The 15224-nt window shown below is 34.4% G+C and overlaps 2 protein-coding genes across 2 annotated transcripts; one reads left to right on the top strand and one right to left on the bottom strand.

Annotated features, from left to right (window-relative positions):
- Positions 1–2517: 2517 nt before the first annotated feature.
- Positions 2518–4281, top strand: LOC135841986 (WD repeat-containing protein 54-like). The gene is made up of 5 exons (XM_065359241.1): positions 2518–2802; positions 3000–3183; positions 3258–3468; positions 3573–3825; positions 3919–4281. The coding sequence occupies exons 1-5, from the start codon at positions 2533–2535 to the stop codon at positions 4048–4050; spliced, it is 1050 nt and encodes a 349-aa protein (XP_065215313.1). The 5' UTR covers positions 2518–2532; the 3' UTR covers positions 4051–4281.
- Positions 3495–14950, bottom strand: Sil1 (Sil1 nucleotide exchange factor). Its single transcript, XM_065359240.1, has 6 exons — positions 14585–14950; positions 7962–8155; positions 7634–7869; positions 7363–7537; positions 7122–7262; positions 3495–4657 (listed from the first exon to the last, which is right to left on the bottom strand). The coding sequence occupies exons 1-6, from the start codon at positions 14811–14813 to the stop codon at positions 4151–4153; spliced, it is 1482 nt and encodes a 493-aa protein (XP_065215312.1). The 5' UTR covers positions 14814–14950; the 3' UTR covers positions 3495–4150.
- Positions 14951–15224: the final 274 nt, after the last annotated feature.

Genomic DNA, 15224 nt, shown 5'->3' with positions numbered 1-15224 from the left:
AAATTTTAATGGAGAAATTTTGCATTGGAAATTCAAAGCCAAGTACTTGGTGTTTCCCAAAAATAAGAATACGATTTTCATAATTATGTAAGTACATAGTTTTGTCCAGTCGCGCAGGTCAAGTAAGTAGGTAAATCAAAGTTCGGAGTCTGGCAAGGCCTCCAAAAATTACAATACAAAATTTCTAATCATTTTTTAGACTTTGCAAGACCTGCATCGCTATGAAAAAAATTAATTTTCGGAGTTTCGTGGCCTTCAAATTACAAAATTTACAATTGATTTTCGGAACTTGCATCGCCTACGGATTACGATATTTCAAATTGATTTTTTGAACTTGCATGCTTCCAATCCAAATTACTAAATTATAAATAATTTTTAGAATTTACATGGCCTTCAAATTACAAAATTTCAAATCAATTTTCAAGGGTTTTATCTCCAAGTTACAAAATTTAAAATTACATTATTTTTTGAAGCCAAATTACGACATTTCAATTTGGATTTCGGAGCTTTGCTTTGGGAAGCAAGACAAGCAAACAGATAACCTTGAGAGGCCCCACACACACAGACAAACGATCGTGAGAGGTCAGACAGACGAGTCAATGACCTCAAGAAACCAGACAGGTAAACTGGTAAACAGATAACCTTGGGAAGCCATACCTACTTACGGGTCAATGGCCTCGAGAGACCAGACATGTGGACAGACGATCTTGGGAGGCTAGACAGGTAAAGGTCAATGACCTCGAGAGTCCATACACAGGCGCGGAGACAGCCTTTAGAGACTAGATCAAATAGGTCAGTAACGTTGAGGAATCCTGTAGACAGATAAATGATCTTGAGAAGCCTGACAAATGGATCAATGACCTTGAGAAGCCAGATAGATGATCTTTAGAGAGGGAAGATGAGCAGAGAGACGACTTTGAGAGGTTAGAAAGACAAAAGACTTTCAGAAGCCACATTGATTGGTCAATCACCTTAAGAGAGACCGGACAGGAAGACAGACGACCTTGGAAAACCACATTGGTGGATCAATGACCTTAATAGGCAAGACAGGAAGGCAGCCAATCTTCAGAAGCCAGACTGACGGGTCAATGACATCAAAAGCCCAGACAGGTTCACAGACAACCTTGGGAAACTTGACGAATGGGTCAATGACCTCACTGACCTCAGCAGACTATTAAGGAGGACAGAGGCCTTAGGAAGTCATATTGACGGATCAATGACCTCAAGAGCCCAGGCAGATGGTCAGACGACTTTGAGAAGCTTGGAAAATGGGTCAATGAGACAATGACCTTAAGAGGCCAGACAGACAGGTCAATGGACCTAAGAAGCTGGACATGAAACCAGACGACCTTCAGAAGCCATAAAAATGAGTCAATAACCTTGAAAGGTCAGACAGATAGCCAGATAGATAATCTTGAGAGGCTAGACAGATAGGTCAGTGGCCTTCAGGAGACCGCGCCAGACAGACGGATCAATGACCTGAAGAAGCCAGACAGGCGTACAAACGACCTTGGGAAGCTTGACAAATGGGTCAATGACCTTAAAAAGGGGCTATTTAGGCGGACAGAGACCTTAGGAAGTCATACTGTCGGATCAATGACCTCACGAACCCAGGCAGACGGCCAGACGACTTTGAGAAGCTTGACAAGTGGGTCAATGACCTTGAGAGGCCAGACAGACAGGTCAATGGCCCTAGGAAGCTGGACATGAAACCAGATGACCTTCAGAAGCTTGACAAATGGGTCAATGACCTTAAAGAGGCTATTTAGGAGGACAGAGACCTTAGGAAGTCATACGGTCGGATCAATGACCTCAAGAGCCCAGGCAGACGGCCAGACAACTTTGAGAAGCTTGACAAATGGGTCAATGACCTTAAGAGGCCAGATAGACAGGTCAATGGCCCTAGGAAGCTGGACATGAAGCCTGGCGACCTTCAGAAGCCATAAAAATGAGTCAATAACCTTGAAAGGTCAGACAGATAGCCAGATAGATAATCTTAAGAGGCTAGACAGATAGGTCAATGACCTTCAGGAGAGGAGACCGGGCCAGACAGACGGATCAATGACCTGAAGAAGCCAGACAGGCGTACCGACGACCTTGAAAAGTTGAGCAGGTGGATCAGTGACCAGACGCACGATTGTACGACTTAAAGAGGTCAGCTATAGATGACCATTCGGAAGCCTGACAGTGGGGTCAATGACCTCATGATGTCAGACACATAACCTTGAGAGGCTAGACAACGAAATTTTAATAATCTGATTTGTGGAGCTTGCCTGGCCTCCAAATTACTGAATTGGAAATTATGTTTTCAGAATTCACATGACCTTTAAATTAATTATGGACAACTTTTGCATTACCAAGATATTAGGTTCTTTCTTGAATTTCCATTTCCTATACGAAAAAAAAACAACAACAACAACAAAAAAAGGACTTTCAAGATGCAATAAATTTTAATTTTAATGCATTAGAAAAAAATTATTAATAAAACTGACGCCACGTAGGTATATGGAAATACCTAATAAACAGTTGCTAATGGAAACAAAACAGCAACACATTCGACTTTCCTCAGTCACCATCGTAGAAATGTACAAAAAGGTCGACTGTATACTTCTACCATATTCGGCATCAGCTGTTTATAATAATTTATCCGTTAAATCGGAAAAAACTAAAAAAACTGACACTTTATGTTTCATTCATCATGATACCGTATGCATTGCTCCTACAAAAGCATCGGCTCAAAATAAAACAAAGTTTGTTAAATGTTCGAAATTCAATCCTGATAGGAGTATCCATGTGACTCAGGTATGCGCTTAATTATGCACGTAATATTCGAGGTTGAAAAAGATTTCAAAGCACTAAATCCAGATTTTTATAATTCGTAAAAAAAAACCACACTGAGCAAAATCAGAAAACCAGAACCCAGAAAAAATCCCCATTTTTCGAATCAACCCAAACTTGGAATCCAGATCAAAAATCTAAAATAAAAATCTTTATTGCAGGTAGCCTGGTGTAATTTAGGCTACGAAACCATCTTAATAGTAACGTCAACCGTAGGATTGCAAGTTTTCGATCAACACGGCGAAGAATGCATATTTTCTCATCCTTGCAGCGATGTGACCGAACGATACGATCGAGGGTTCGCCAGAGGAATAGGAATCTTCAACGCGTTTTATTTTTGCATCGGTAATAATCGCAGGGAAATTACACTATACTGTTACTCGATTTCGATTCATCAACTAATCGTAAAATCCCCACAGGTAATAGCGCCGGTTGCATACGAATGTTCGGTCCACCAGATTTAGAAGACGAGATAAGTTTCATCGATCGAAAACACAATCATATGTACGCCATAACGGATTTATCCGCGTACAAAGAGTATTTAATATCAGCCGATGAAGAAGGTATAATAATGGTATGGCATTTAGAAACCGAAGAATTAATTCACAAGATGACGATAGCCTCTCAAAGGTAAATAAAACGTACGATAAACCATCTACATGGTACAAAACAAAATGCAATAATTTATTATTTTACAACCTTATAAAATTAACAATATAACAAAAACATTTCAGTCACTGTATAGGAATTAAACTTGTACGAGATTTCCTCGTAGCAACTTACGGTTGCGGAAAAATACGACTGTACAATGTCGAGAGAGACTCTCACAAGAGTAGAATAAATACGTTGAACGTTTCGCTAGAGGTGGCAGCTCACGCTCGAGCCATTACGTCTTTCGATATATCGGAAAATAACGAGTATTTAATCACCGTATCGGAAGACTGTTATTGTAAAATATGGCAATTTTATAAAGACGGCAATTCTCAGGTAGGCAATAGGTATAAATAGCTATAGGTGACTAGAAGTTACGTCGGAATATTTCAAAATTATTAATTAATCATTATTCTCGTACACACGCAGATGCTGAAACACGTGGCCAATATCTTAATCAAAGATAGTATGCTACTCGGTTGTAAATTTTTAACCACGAATGGGAGTAAATTTTGCGTTTCGACTTACGACAGCAACATAGTGACGTGTTATTCATTATGAAAATAGGCTCCATAGGTACGGTATACGGCGGTACAATTCAGTCGAATGGTAAACGATATCACAGTAATTTTTCATCATTAACTAACGTTCATTAATTTACCTATTTCAATACCAACTCGACGCTGAGCTGATTTATTTTATTGTGTATATCGTGGTAGAAAGTATCATCAACGTCTGTTTCATCGCCGGATAAATTTTTATAATATTCTAATAAACGTGGTAAAACCTTAACGACTGTTTTATCCTTCACTAACTTCTCCCTGCATTGTTTTGCCACCGGTAACGTGGCACTAACAACTTTATCGACGATATCGTGATCGACATCTGTTTCGGTTAAATTTAATCCGACATCGTTCGGATCGTTTGCGTTTGTTTTGAAACTACGTCTGGTTAACAAAACGCCTAGTTTTTCGCACCAACCGAGCTCGAATAATTTACTGTTCAGCTCAATCATACTGTATTGACGGAATTTTTCCATTATTTGAGCGAATTCTTCGCGCGGAAGTTCGTCCGTTACGTTGGCGATGAGTTGCTCTTTTTCTTTCATGGATAATTTGGCGTCTTCTTTTTCGATTATCAGGTCGCTTAAAAATGTTACCACCTTCAGCTGAGGAAAAGAAGGAAAACAAAACAAAAATTAGTTAGATAGTCGTAAAAACTAAAAATTGATAGAAACATGTTTTCAATTTTTTAAACTTGAGAAAAAAATTGCTTGAACGAATTTTTCATTAAAATAAGTACTTGAGATCTAATTTGAGATTTGACGTTGAAACATTCCAACGAAGTCCATCAATTTTAAAAAATTATATGAATCGAGCAAACTTAATTGTGAAAATTCAAGAATTTTCGAAATTCAAAGGCATTTTAAATTCGTAAATTTTTGAATTGTTTAGAATTACTCTACAGGCTTTTTGAAAAAAAAGTCAATTTATGAAATTTCCACTGAAAATAGGACTGTCAAAAATTCAAAAATAGCATTATTTCTAATTTTGAGCCAGACTTTTCTGTTTATTTGGAATTCCAAACATCGAGTTCACTTGAGCAAAAAACATATTCATGATTCAAAACTTTCCTATGAGAAGAGGAGACTTCAGACTCATTTTGCTCCCATTTTGTGTTGGCTTTCCGCAGCAGTCCTGCTTCAAAGCTGGAAAAGGGTGAGAAGAATTTAAAAAGTTGACACCCCCAGAAGAACATTTGGGTTGACCTTCCTCGAGGTACAATTTTTTAATACTTCCAGGTGTTTGAAATTTTTTGTGAGAAAATAATTCCTTATTCTTTGATTTTTTCCAAGGTAAAATTTGTACCTACTTGTTTTTTTCAAAAAAAAAAAAAGTCAACTTTAGCAACCAAAAAAACTTGAAAAAGTAACCAAAAAGTGACCAAAAAAAATGGGAAAGAAAAAAAATCACCAAAAAAACCTAATTATTCTAGTTTTTAATTAAAATCATAAAAAAGCGAGATCTTTTGGCAATTTAAAAAGGAGCATTTTCGCAATTTTGAACGAAAAGCAAAAATTATGACAATTTTATCAAATTTAAAAGAGATGTGTTTTCAGAAATTTCTAGCAAAAAAAAAGGACCTGACTCATTAGGACAATTTTTAGGAAAAGAGTTGGACTATTTGGCAATTTAGACAAAAGGCGAAATGGTTTGTTATTTTTAAGAGTAAGTGAGACTTTGACAGCCAATTTAACAAAAAGCAACGCTTCTTATTGTTAGCAATTTTTGGCCAAAAAAATAGCAAAAACAGGAATTTTTGACAGTAGGTACATTAACAAAATGCAAAACCTTGATAATTTTTGCAGAAAGCAGAACTTCTTGAGAGTCATTGGCAAAAAGTGATACTTTTTGAAAAAAAAAAAACGAGAATTTTTGTGAAAAAGAAAAAGAAATTTTGATAATTTTAGCAAAAAGCAACATTTTGGCAATTATTGGCAAAAAAGTGATGTTTTTTTGAATTTTCGTCAAAAAGTTGAAGAGTTGAACTATTTAGCAACTTTTTGATAAAAAGCGAGACTTTTTGGTAATTTTCGGCAACCAAGTTACATTTTTGGTAAATTTTTTGTAAAAAGCAAGACTTTTACAATTTTAGCAAAAAAAGCGGGACTTTTGAAAATTTTATTATTGGCAAATAAGTCGAAATTTTTGCTGAGAAAGCGGTTCAAAATAACTCACCTTATTTTTAGACATTTTTATTACTCGTAAAAAAGCGAAGTTTCAGAAAAAATGAAACTTTTTGGCATTTTTTTTGTAAGAAACCATAATTTTTAGCAATTTTTCAGCAAAAGAAACGAGGCTTTTTGGCAACTTTGGAAAATGGCGAGATATTGGTAATTTTAGCATAAAAGGCAAATCTTTGAAGCCACAACGCTGAAAAGGTATTGTAGCTAGTTTGAAAATAATTCAAAACGTTTATATAATTTAACAGATTCACTATTGATATTTTCAACTTTTTTTTTTTTTATTTTCTCAAAATAATGTTAGTCTTCAACAAAGAGATCCCAAATTTGAGAGAAAAAAAAATGAAATGAATTAAAAGTCGAGCACACGTTTTTCAAATTCATGTGCCATAATTTGTCTAAATAGTCTCATTCTCAGAGATAAAATCTTCCTCATCGGTACCCCAAGTAATTTTGACCTTTCTGTTTATTTTTGGACTTTTTCCGAAGAAAATTGAAAAATTGCTAGAGGCTCCAAAATGGCCCAAAACTAGTAGTTGTTGAAGTGTGGGAGTTGGATTGAAGGAATTATTCACTATGGTTCACTTTGCTCGAAAAAATGTATACTTCATGAAGAAGTTTAAAAATCGCCCTTAAATAGTTTTCTTGAAGTTTTTTAAATTTTCAAAAATTCGCCAAAGATCCAAAAATGAATTTCAGAAGCTGAAATTTTGGTTAAGAGAATTTTTGAACCTGCTCTTTCAAGCTAACTCGGTTTCGTTCAAACCGCAGTGTGCTAGTTCAAAAGATTCTCTTGTAAGTAACATACTTACTTCTAATTTACACGCTAAATTTTGAGCAAAAGTAAAAACTAAAAAGTTAAGCTCATTTGAATATAAAAAATACGAACTTGTAATTTAACACCATCGGCGGAATCATCGTCAAATAAATCCATCAAAACAGGCAATCCTCCCTCTTCGATCAGTTTCATTTCAGCCAATGGAAACGATCTAACCAAACACGATAATGCAAACATTGAACTAGACCGCGACTAAAAACAAACACAGAAAACCTCGTTTAAAAAATATGTTCGATGTCGAAACGAATACACAACAACGACAAAATTCAATCAAAATGAAACACCAGCATACCTCTAAATCGCCGTTCGAAGCGATATTATGTAAAAGAAGAGGAATAACTCCAGCTTTCAAGGCAGATATTTGAGCTTTGGCGTTATTCTGCACAGCAGCTCCTAAGATATTAGCACCAAGCGAACGAAAAGTGGTGACGTTGGCTTTTAAAAGTGGTGCCACAATCGTAGACATTCTAAAATAAAAAAATTTAAAAAAAAACGAAATAAAATCCTCGTTAATAATATTTACAAATTAGATCCAAACAAAGGAGAGTGATCTTTCTACGAACCCTTTCTGTTTAGCGAATTCTTCGCCATTATCGACCTGATGTAATAAATTTTCAAAGTCTTTCAGGATCACGATGATTTCATCGACGTTTTCACGAGTCAATTGTTGATCACGTAATTCCAAAAATCTCCTCATATGTTGATTTAATATTTCAGCGTCGGTTTTCACGAGTAAATTCAAATCTGCCATTTCTTTTTTGATTTGTTCGTACGAACGGAACTTTTGCTTGACTTTTTGCTAATAAGGAAATTCATCAATTTAATAAGAATAACGGCGAATTGTGGTAAAAATTGTCAATTCATTGTACCGGGTTTGAAAATGGAACTTACTGTGTCATTGCCGATAGATTCATAATTGTATTTATCTAAATCAGGTTCGGTATCGGTCTCATTGACAGATGAAAGAACTATCGACGTTTCTTCATCATCATCTGAAAGATTATCATCTTCCGAAAGCCATCTACCTTCTCGTTCACCTGTTTGCATGTTGATTCGAACATGCATACCTCTTGGAATTGGTTCATCTGCAAATCAAATACAAATAAAAATGTATCAGAAATCGCAATTCGAGGTATTTGACGATGTCAAAGAATATATATAATGATTCATATGGTGGACTTGCAAAAATAAAATTATGTATACTTATATGAAATCTCTTAGGACATAAAACTTGAAAAAGAAAATTAAATCAGAAATTTTTCTGAAAAAATTAATTTTAATTTTCATCACAGTTTTCCGAAAACATACAGGGTGTTTCAAAAACAGATCACTCTTTTCAATGAAGAGGAGGGGGGGAGGTATCCCAACTGGCAGAAAAATCTTCAAACCGGACAAAGCTAAATCAAAAAAGCAGACAAAAATACTCGATTTTTGGTGAATTTAAAAAAATCAAATTTGGACCTCCAGTAGATTTTTGAAAGTTGAAATTTCAACAAAATTTTATTCAACGAAGTTGGAATTTTCAAAAAAAAAAAAAAAAATGGCATTATACAGTCCAAATTAATTCGAGGACATATAAACAAGCCTGGTGCTTGTTAGTGGCCTATTTGACCAATTACACGTGATTTTTTCAAAATCTGTTTCATCCAATTCAAAAACGTATTTAATTTCTCCAGCAATCCACGAATGAAAATTTGAAAAACATATAGTTTTGAATTTGAAAGAAACCTATTTTGGCAAACGCTCAATAATTCACGTTTGTAGGCGTTTAAGTTCATTTCGACAGATTTTATAACATTTTTTGGGAAACTGGAATTTTCAAAAAATTGCTGGAGGCTCCAAAACGGCTTAAAACTTTCTCCAGTTGACTCAGCATATCAAAAACAATGTGCAAATTGAATTATATAATTTTTTTCCTCAAATGGTACTAATACAGTGAATTTTACAAAATTTCAATTATGAAATCGCTGGAGAAAAAATTAGAGGTCTAAACTGGCAGCCATCGACTTTGGAATAATGGTGTGTGATCGATCAAGTGGGTCACTAATGAGCACCAATTACGTTTTTACCAGCCAGAGTTAATTTGGACAGTTTTTAGAGCGCCTTTCAAAAATCTAGAATTTCCTAAAATATTATGGCTGGAGGCTCCAGAACGACTTCAAACCACCTCTAATCAACTCAGCTCGTTAAAATTAAGATTTACAGTAAATTTTAGCTTTCCAACTTCTTTGGAGATTTTTTTTTGGAAATTTCAACTTTCAAAAATCTGCTGGAGGCTCCAGAACGGTTCGAAACAGTTCGAAGCCATTTTCAATCGATTCGAGAGGTCAGAAATAGGGTGCATACCAAATTTCAGCTTTCCAAATTAATTTGGTAAAATTTTGATTTTTTTTCTCATTTTTGGACTGAATTTTTGAAAAACTGAAAATTGGAAAATACATTTTAATCCTTGAAAATTCGGCTGGCTGGCTGGTGATTCATTTTTGCATACAGATTCCTGGTTAAATGGATGGGGGGAGGGAGGTGTCGCGTAATTAAATCAGTAGAAAAATTTACAGATCGAATGAAAATAAGATTCAAAGCACACATCCATAAACAAAATTTGAAACGCAGGCATGAAATCCACTATTTATTTTTTTAAGTGACTTTTTTGTGACTGAAAAATAGCAAAAAAGTGACCAAAAATTTGAAAAAAGTGACTAAAATTTTGAGAAATGAGAGCAAAGTATATTTATTACGTTAGTTGGGGAGCCCACATAAGGATCTATTGCAGCCCCCCCCCCCGGGGACAATCCTTCGGGACAAAAAAGTGGTCCATCTTACAAAATGGCGGCCATTTTGATTGACAGGTCAGCCGAAATTGCAGATTTTGCGTTTCAACATAGTACTTACACACAAAGGTAGATCGAAAGATCAGGCAAAAATTCATCACCTGTCAAAATTTCAAGTGTTGAAGTGTCTTTTTCGATTTTTGAAGAATTTTTGAAAATAAAATTAAACCAAAAATGAGAGAAAAAAATCAAAATTTTACCAAATTGACCAAGAAAGCTGAAATTTGGGATATTACCCTATTTTCGACACACCAAATCGATTGAAATCTGTTTCAACCCGTTTTGAGCTGTTCTGGAGCCTCCAGCAGATTTTTGAAACTCGAAATTCCCACAAAATTTCATCAAATAGAGTTGGAAAGCCAAAATTCATTCTGCAAACTAATTTCACTACGCTACGAAGTCGACTGCAGGTGGTTTTTAAGTCGTTTTGGAGCCTCCAGCGACTTTTTGGAGATTACTGGAGCCTCCAGTAGATTTTTGAAACTTGAAATTTCCCATTTCATCAAATGGAGATGGGAATTCGAAATTCATTCTGTAAACTAATTTCAATACGCTACGAAGTCGACAGCTGGTGGGTTCAAAGTCGTTTTGGAGCCTCCAGCGACTTTTTGAAAGGTTGCATGGCGTTTTTTGGAAAATTGAAATTTCCAAAAAGTGGCTGGAACTTTCAAAACCATTTGAAACCATCATGCAGTCGACTTAATCTCGTATTGAAATTAGTTTGCGAAGTAAATTTCAGCTTGTCAACTCCAATTGATGAAATGTTGTGGGTATTTCAAGTTTCAAAAATTTGGTGACTCCAGTAATTTCCAAAAAGTCGCTGGAGGCTCCAAAACGACTTGAAATCCACCTGCAATCGACTTCGTAGCGTATTGAATTGAAATTAGTTCGCAGAATGAATTTCGACTTTCCATCTCCATTTGATGAGATTTTGGGAAATTTCGAGTTTCAAAAATCTTTCCAATCGATTTAGCGTGTCGAAAATAGGGTATATCCCAAATTTCAGCTTTCTTGGTCAATTTGGTAAAATTTTGATTTTTTTCCTCATTTTTGGCCTAAATTTGATTTTCAAAAATTCACCAAAAATCGAAAAACGCACTTTAGCACTTGAAATTCTGACAGGTTATAAATTTTTGCCTGATCTTTCGATCTACCTTTGTATGGTTTAAAAAATATCGGCTCTATCCAATCACATCGTCTTACATTTTTAATGTTGAAAAGTTGATTTTTAATTTTTTTTTTCAAGTGATAATTTTGAAGGATTTTCATGAAAAATATTGATCATTTCCTGAAATTTTGCACTTTTTCTTTTTTACACAACAAATCTTTGAAAAAAGCGACCAAAGTCACTTTTTTGGCCATTCTCGCCGAAATAAAGACAAAAAAAGACTTGCAAGTGAAATAGTGACTAAGTCACTTTTTAAGTGACCGAATTTCATGCCTGGAAACGCTGAATTCCATTTCTTAGATATGAAAAAAAGTTGAGAATTTGTTGTCTTATATTTCCCTAAAAAATTTTAATTTGGTTCACAACTTTCCAATTTTTAAAAAAACATCAAAAAAATAATGCATTTTCATTGAACCAAAATGAATTCCGGAAAATTGTGCTGGTCTAAATTGATCGAACGTCACCAGAAGAATTAATTCGAGTTTTCTTCACATGCTGAATTCAATTGGAATTTTTAAACATGGCAAAATTTGTCGAGTCGAGAGGTTGTAAACAGAATAAAAATCAAATTTCAGTTTTCCAAAAACACCCCAAATTTATTAAAGTTTTCAAGTTTCCAAGCGGGGAAATTTCGAATTTTTAAAAATTATCCAAAATTATAAAATGGAATTCAGTATTAAAATTTGATCTAGATAAATGCTTAGTGTGTTTTTCGACATTTTTGTCGTTTTTTCTTCGCCTTTGCCAAATTCAGGAATTTTTCAGTCAGTTGGAATGCCTCTTCGGCAAGGGCATTTGCTTTGGAGAGATTTTAAAGCTAGACCCATCTTCCCAAAAGCTACGCCGTTGAGGAGCTGTACTTTGTTCCCATCTCTCAAGGGAGGAGAAGAGTTTCAGAGTATCAGATCGCATTGGACAGGGTTGAAAAAAATCATTTTCAATTGTTTTTGTAAAACTGAAACAATTCAAAAAAATTGAACGCGTTTTTCAGAATAAGAAAAAAAAATGAAAAATCAACCATAAATATTCATCAGTGCCAAAAAATGTGTTCATATTTTCATCACAAATTATGATTTGGTCATTGAAAAGTTTCATTAATTTAAAATATCAGTAGTATCGTAAAAATTAGGGCAATTTAAAAAAAAAAAAAATTCATGTAGGATTAAAAACATTGGGAATTGAACAGTTTACCCATAATAGGAGCAGCTAGTTGTGGCATTTGATGTGTGAAACTTCTTTTTGTCCTAACAGTTACTTTTTCAGTTACTTTTTCCTTTTCCTTTTCCTTCCCTTTTTCATGAGATTCTTTCTCCTCTTCTTTTTCTGCGGATTCTTCTTTTTCTTCCAATTCCTCTTTCACTTCATTCACAATATGTACCAAATGGAACACGTAATACGTTGCGACGATGATATTGAAAATTACGAGAAATATAAGGAATCTAGCGTTCATTATGGAATTATATCAGTGATGTGATTTCATTCGATGCACATAATCGCACTTCAAGTTCAAAGAAAAACCGTCAAAAATCACCACGCGAATTAAAAATTGATTAAATCACAAGGGAAAAAATTCAGAATCATTTGTTTACAACTTTTAGAAAAAACTCAGTGCTGCGTAAAAATTTTGAAATTAATTTTTAAAAAAGTCTATCGTTAATAACCAAATATATTCGAATCTAAAAATTATTCACGCGATCTTTTCTCGACAATTTTGGGAACTGGAATTTGATTTTTTGGAAATTGAAATCTGCTAATCACAGATTCTTCTCACATATACGTATTTATGACAGCGATGATGATTTCAACGTTTCTTAATGTCGTTATACAAACGTGTAACTTCACATAAATTTCTCGTCTTTTTCGCCCACATTCTCCACCTTTTGTTTGTACAAATTCAAAATCGATTTCTTCTAACTCGGTGATTCGGCAAAAAATAGTCTACGATGTGAACGCGAACAATAAATTATACCTTCCTAATCAACGATTACAAAAACGTATATCGATTTTTTCAAGTCTACAATCAATCATCACTGAAAATTTGATCGACGTTCCTTACAGAGAAAAATTGTGATATGAAACTCAACGATGTGATATTTGATAGGAAATCAGTTGACAATTTCTTTGGTTCAATCACAGAGTTGGATGGAAGGAAAAATTACACAAATGAACGTCATTTTGGTATTGAAAACACATCTTCAAAAAATTAGTAATCAATATCGATACAACCGGGCGAAGTTGATGATTTGAATTTGATTTCTCGCAGAATTGACGATCACTGAATTACACCGATTCCTTTGTACATACAACAAGGCGTAAAATTTATGGTACTAGTCCTCTTCTTTTTCATCTCCGTGATTACGCTCTTCATTGGACTCGACCTTTTCCTTCCAATCCGTTAAAATATGATACAAATGCAATATGTAGTAAATCAAAACGATCACGTTGAAAATTATGAAAAAAAATACGACTTTTTTATCCATAGCCACAAACTTGAGGTAAAAAACAATCGATCGTATAAATTATTATTCGAATGATGTCCAGCACAAACCAAAATACTAAGCAATTTGGCGATACCAAAAAATTTGATTTCTCGCAAAATTGGCGATCACCGAAACAAGTCGTAAAATTTAAAATGGTGCTTCGTCGTTTTTATTATCTCCATGATCAGGCGTTTCATCATGTTCGGACTCTGCTTTTTCCTTGACTTCCGTCAAAATATGGTACAAATGCAATATGTAGTAAATCAAAACGACTACGTTGAAAATTATGAAAAAAAATATGACTTTTTTATCCATAGACACAAACTTGAGGTAAAAAACAATCGATCGTATAAATTATTCGAATGATGTGCCGCACAAACCAAAATTTGCAAATCAAAGTTTGTTTACATTTCTCGTTCTTAGTTAAATTGCAGTGTTGTATAATTCGAAGGGGAATTTTAAAAAGGGGCGACGTTTCCTGAATGAATGGAAACACATTTTTACGAATAACGTGGCTGTATGAAATTAAAAATTGAAATTCGGTTTTCAGTAGTTAGTAGAATGCTGAAGGCAATGCAATACACGAACGTCGACAGCAGTGAGCAGAGAGACATTTCGAATATTTCTCTATCTTCTTCTTAATATATACTCTTATGTAATTGATGATGAAATATTATTATTGCTCTGATTCTTCAATATTTAAATGGAGAGTAAAATTACATTTTTTCCCCTCAAATTTCATCTCTACGCCGGTAACTTCTGCTCCTCCTCGTTCAGTGGTTCTTCGGTAGGTAGTACTTCTTATGAGGTTAGGGTATGATACAGATGCAAGATGTAATCAATTAAATTAAAACTAAATTGAAAATCACAAAGAAAACGTTTGAAGCAAAATAAATATTCAATCATAGGTACCCTAATAACTACCTACTTTCCACCATATGAATCATAAAAATGATGAAAAACACAATGATCAGCCGATCAGTATTTCATCAGAAAGGATAGAAACACGTATCAGAATATTGCACGAATTATTACCTTTTCCAAGAGGTCGAAACTTATGTTTTTCAGAACGAGCAGAGTCTGCCTTTTGCACTTCGTATTCTGGCAGGGATTGAAGTTTTTCAGCTCGTTGAGAGTTATGAGAATCGTCCTTTTCCTTCTTTATTTCCTGTTGAACTTCATCTACGATGTGGTAGAAATAGAACACGTAGAATAGTACCGCCAAGTTAAAGACGACCAAGAATGCCACAAGTGCTCGGTTCATGATTAAAGTGTTCGAATTATTTTCTTTTTCGATCAAAAAACAATTTTTTTAATTCGAAAAACACCGCACGAAGATCATAAAACACCACTCGACAAGTACGATCAAAAATTAATCTGAAATCTGATGAAAAATTCGTGTTTTGAAAATGATCCTGATTAGAACAAGTGTTGCAGCTAGTTGCAGCAGAAAAAAGTAAAGTGTAAAATTATTCATAAGAATTTTCAAAACGTGAAATGACTGAAATGTGATCAAAATTGCAATTTAAAATTATTTAAATATTAAGCAAGAAATTTCAATGTATAAAAAATTTACTGACTGGTGAAAAAAATTGAAAAAATTTTTAAAAAAATTTATGGAACAAAATCTGTTTCTTTTTGTATTTACGCGTGTGTCTACACTGCGTAAAAAATC

Source organism: Planococcus citri, chromosome 3, assembly GCF_950023065.1.
Source record: "Planococcus citri chromosome 3, ihPlaCitr1.1, whole genome shotgun sequence".
NCBI lineage: Eukaryota > Metazoa > Arthropoda > Insecta > Hemiptera > Pseudococcidae > Planococcus > Planococcus citri.
Note: the sequence above shows the minus strand (reverse complement) of the source record. Positions and strands in the feature narration are given on the sequence as shown.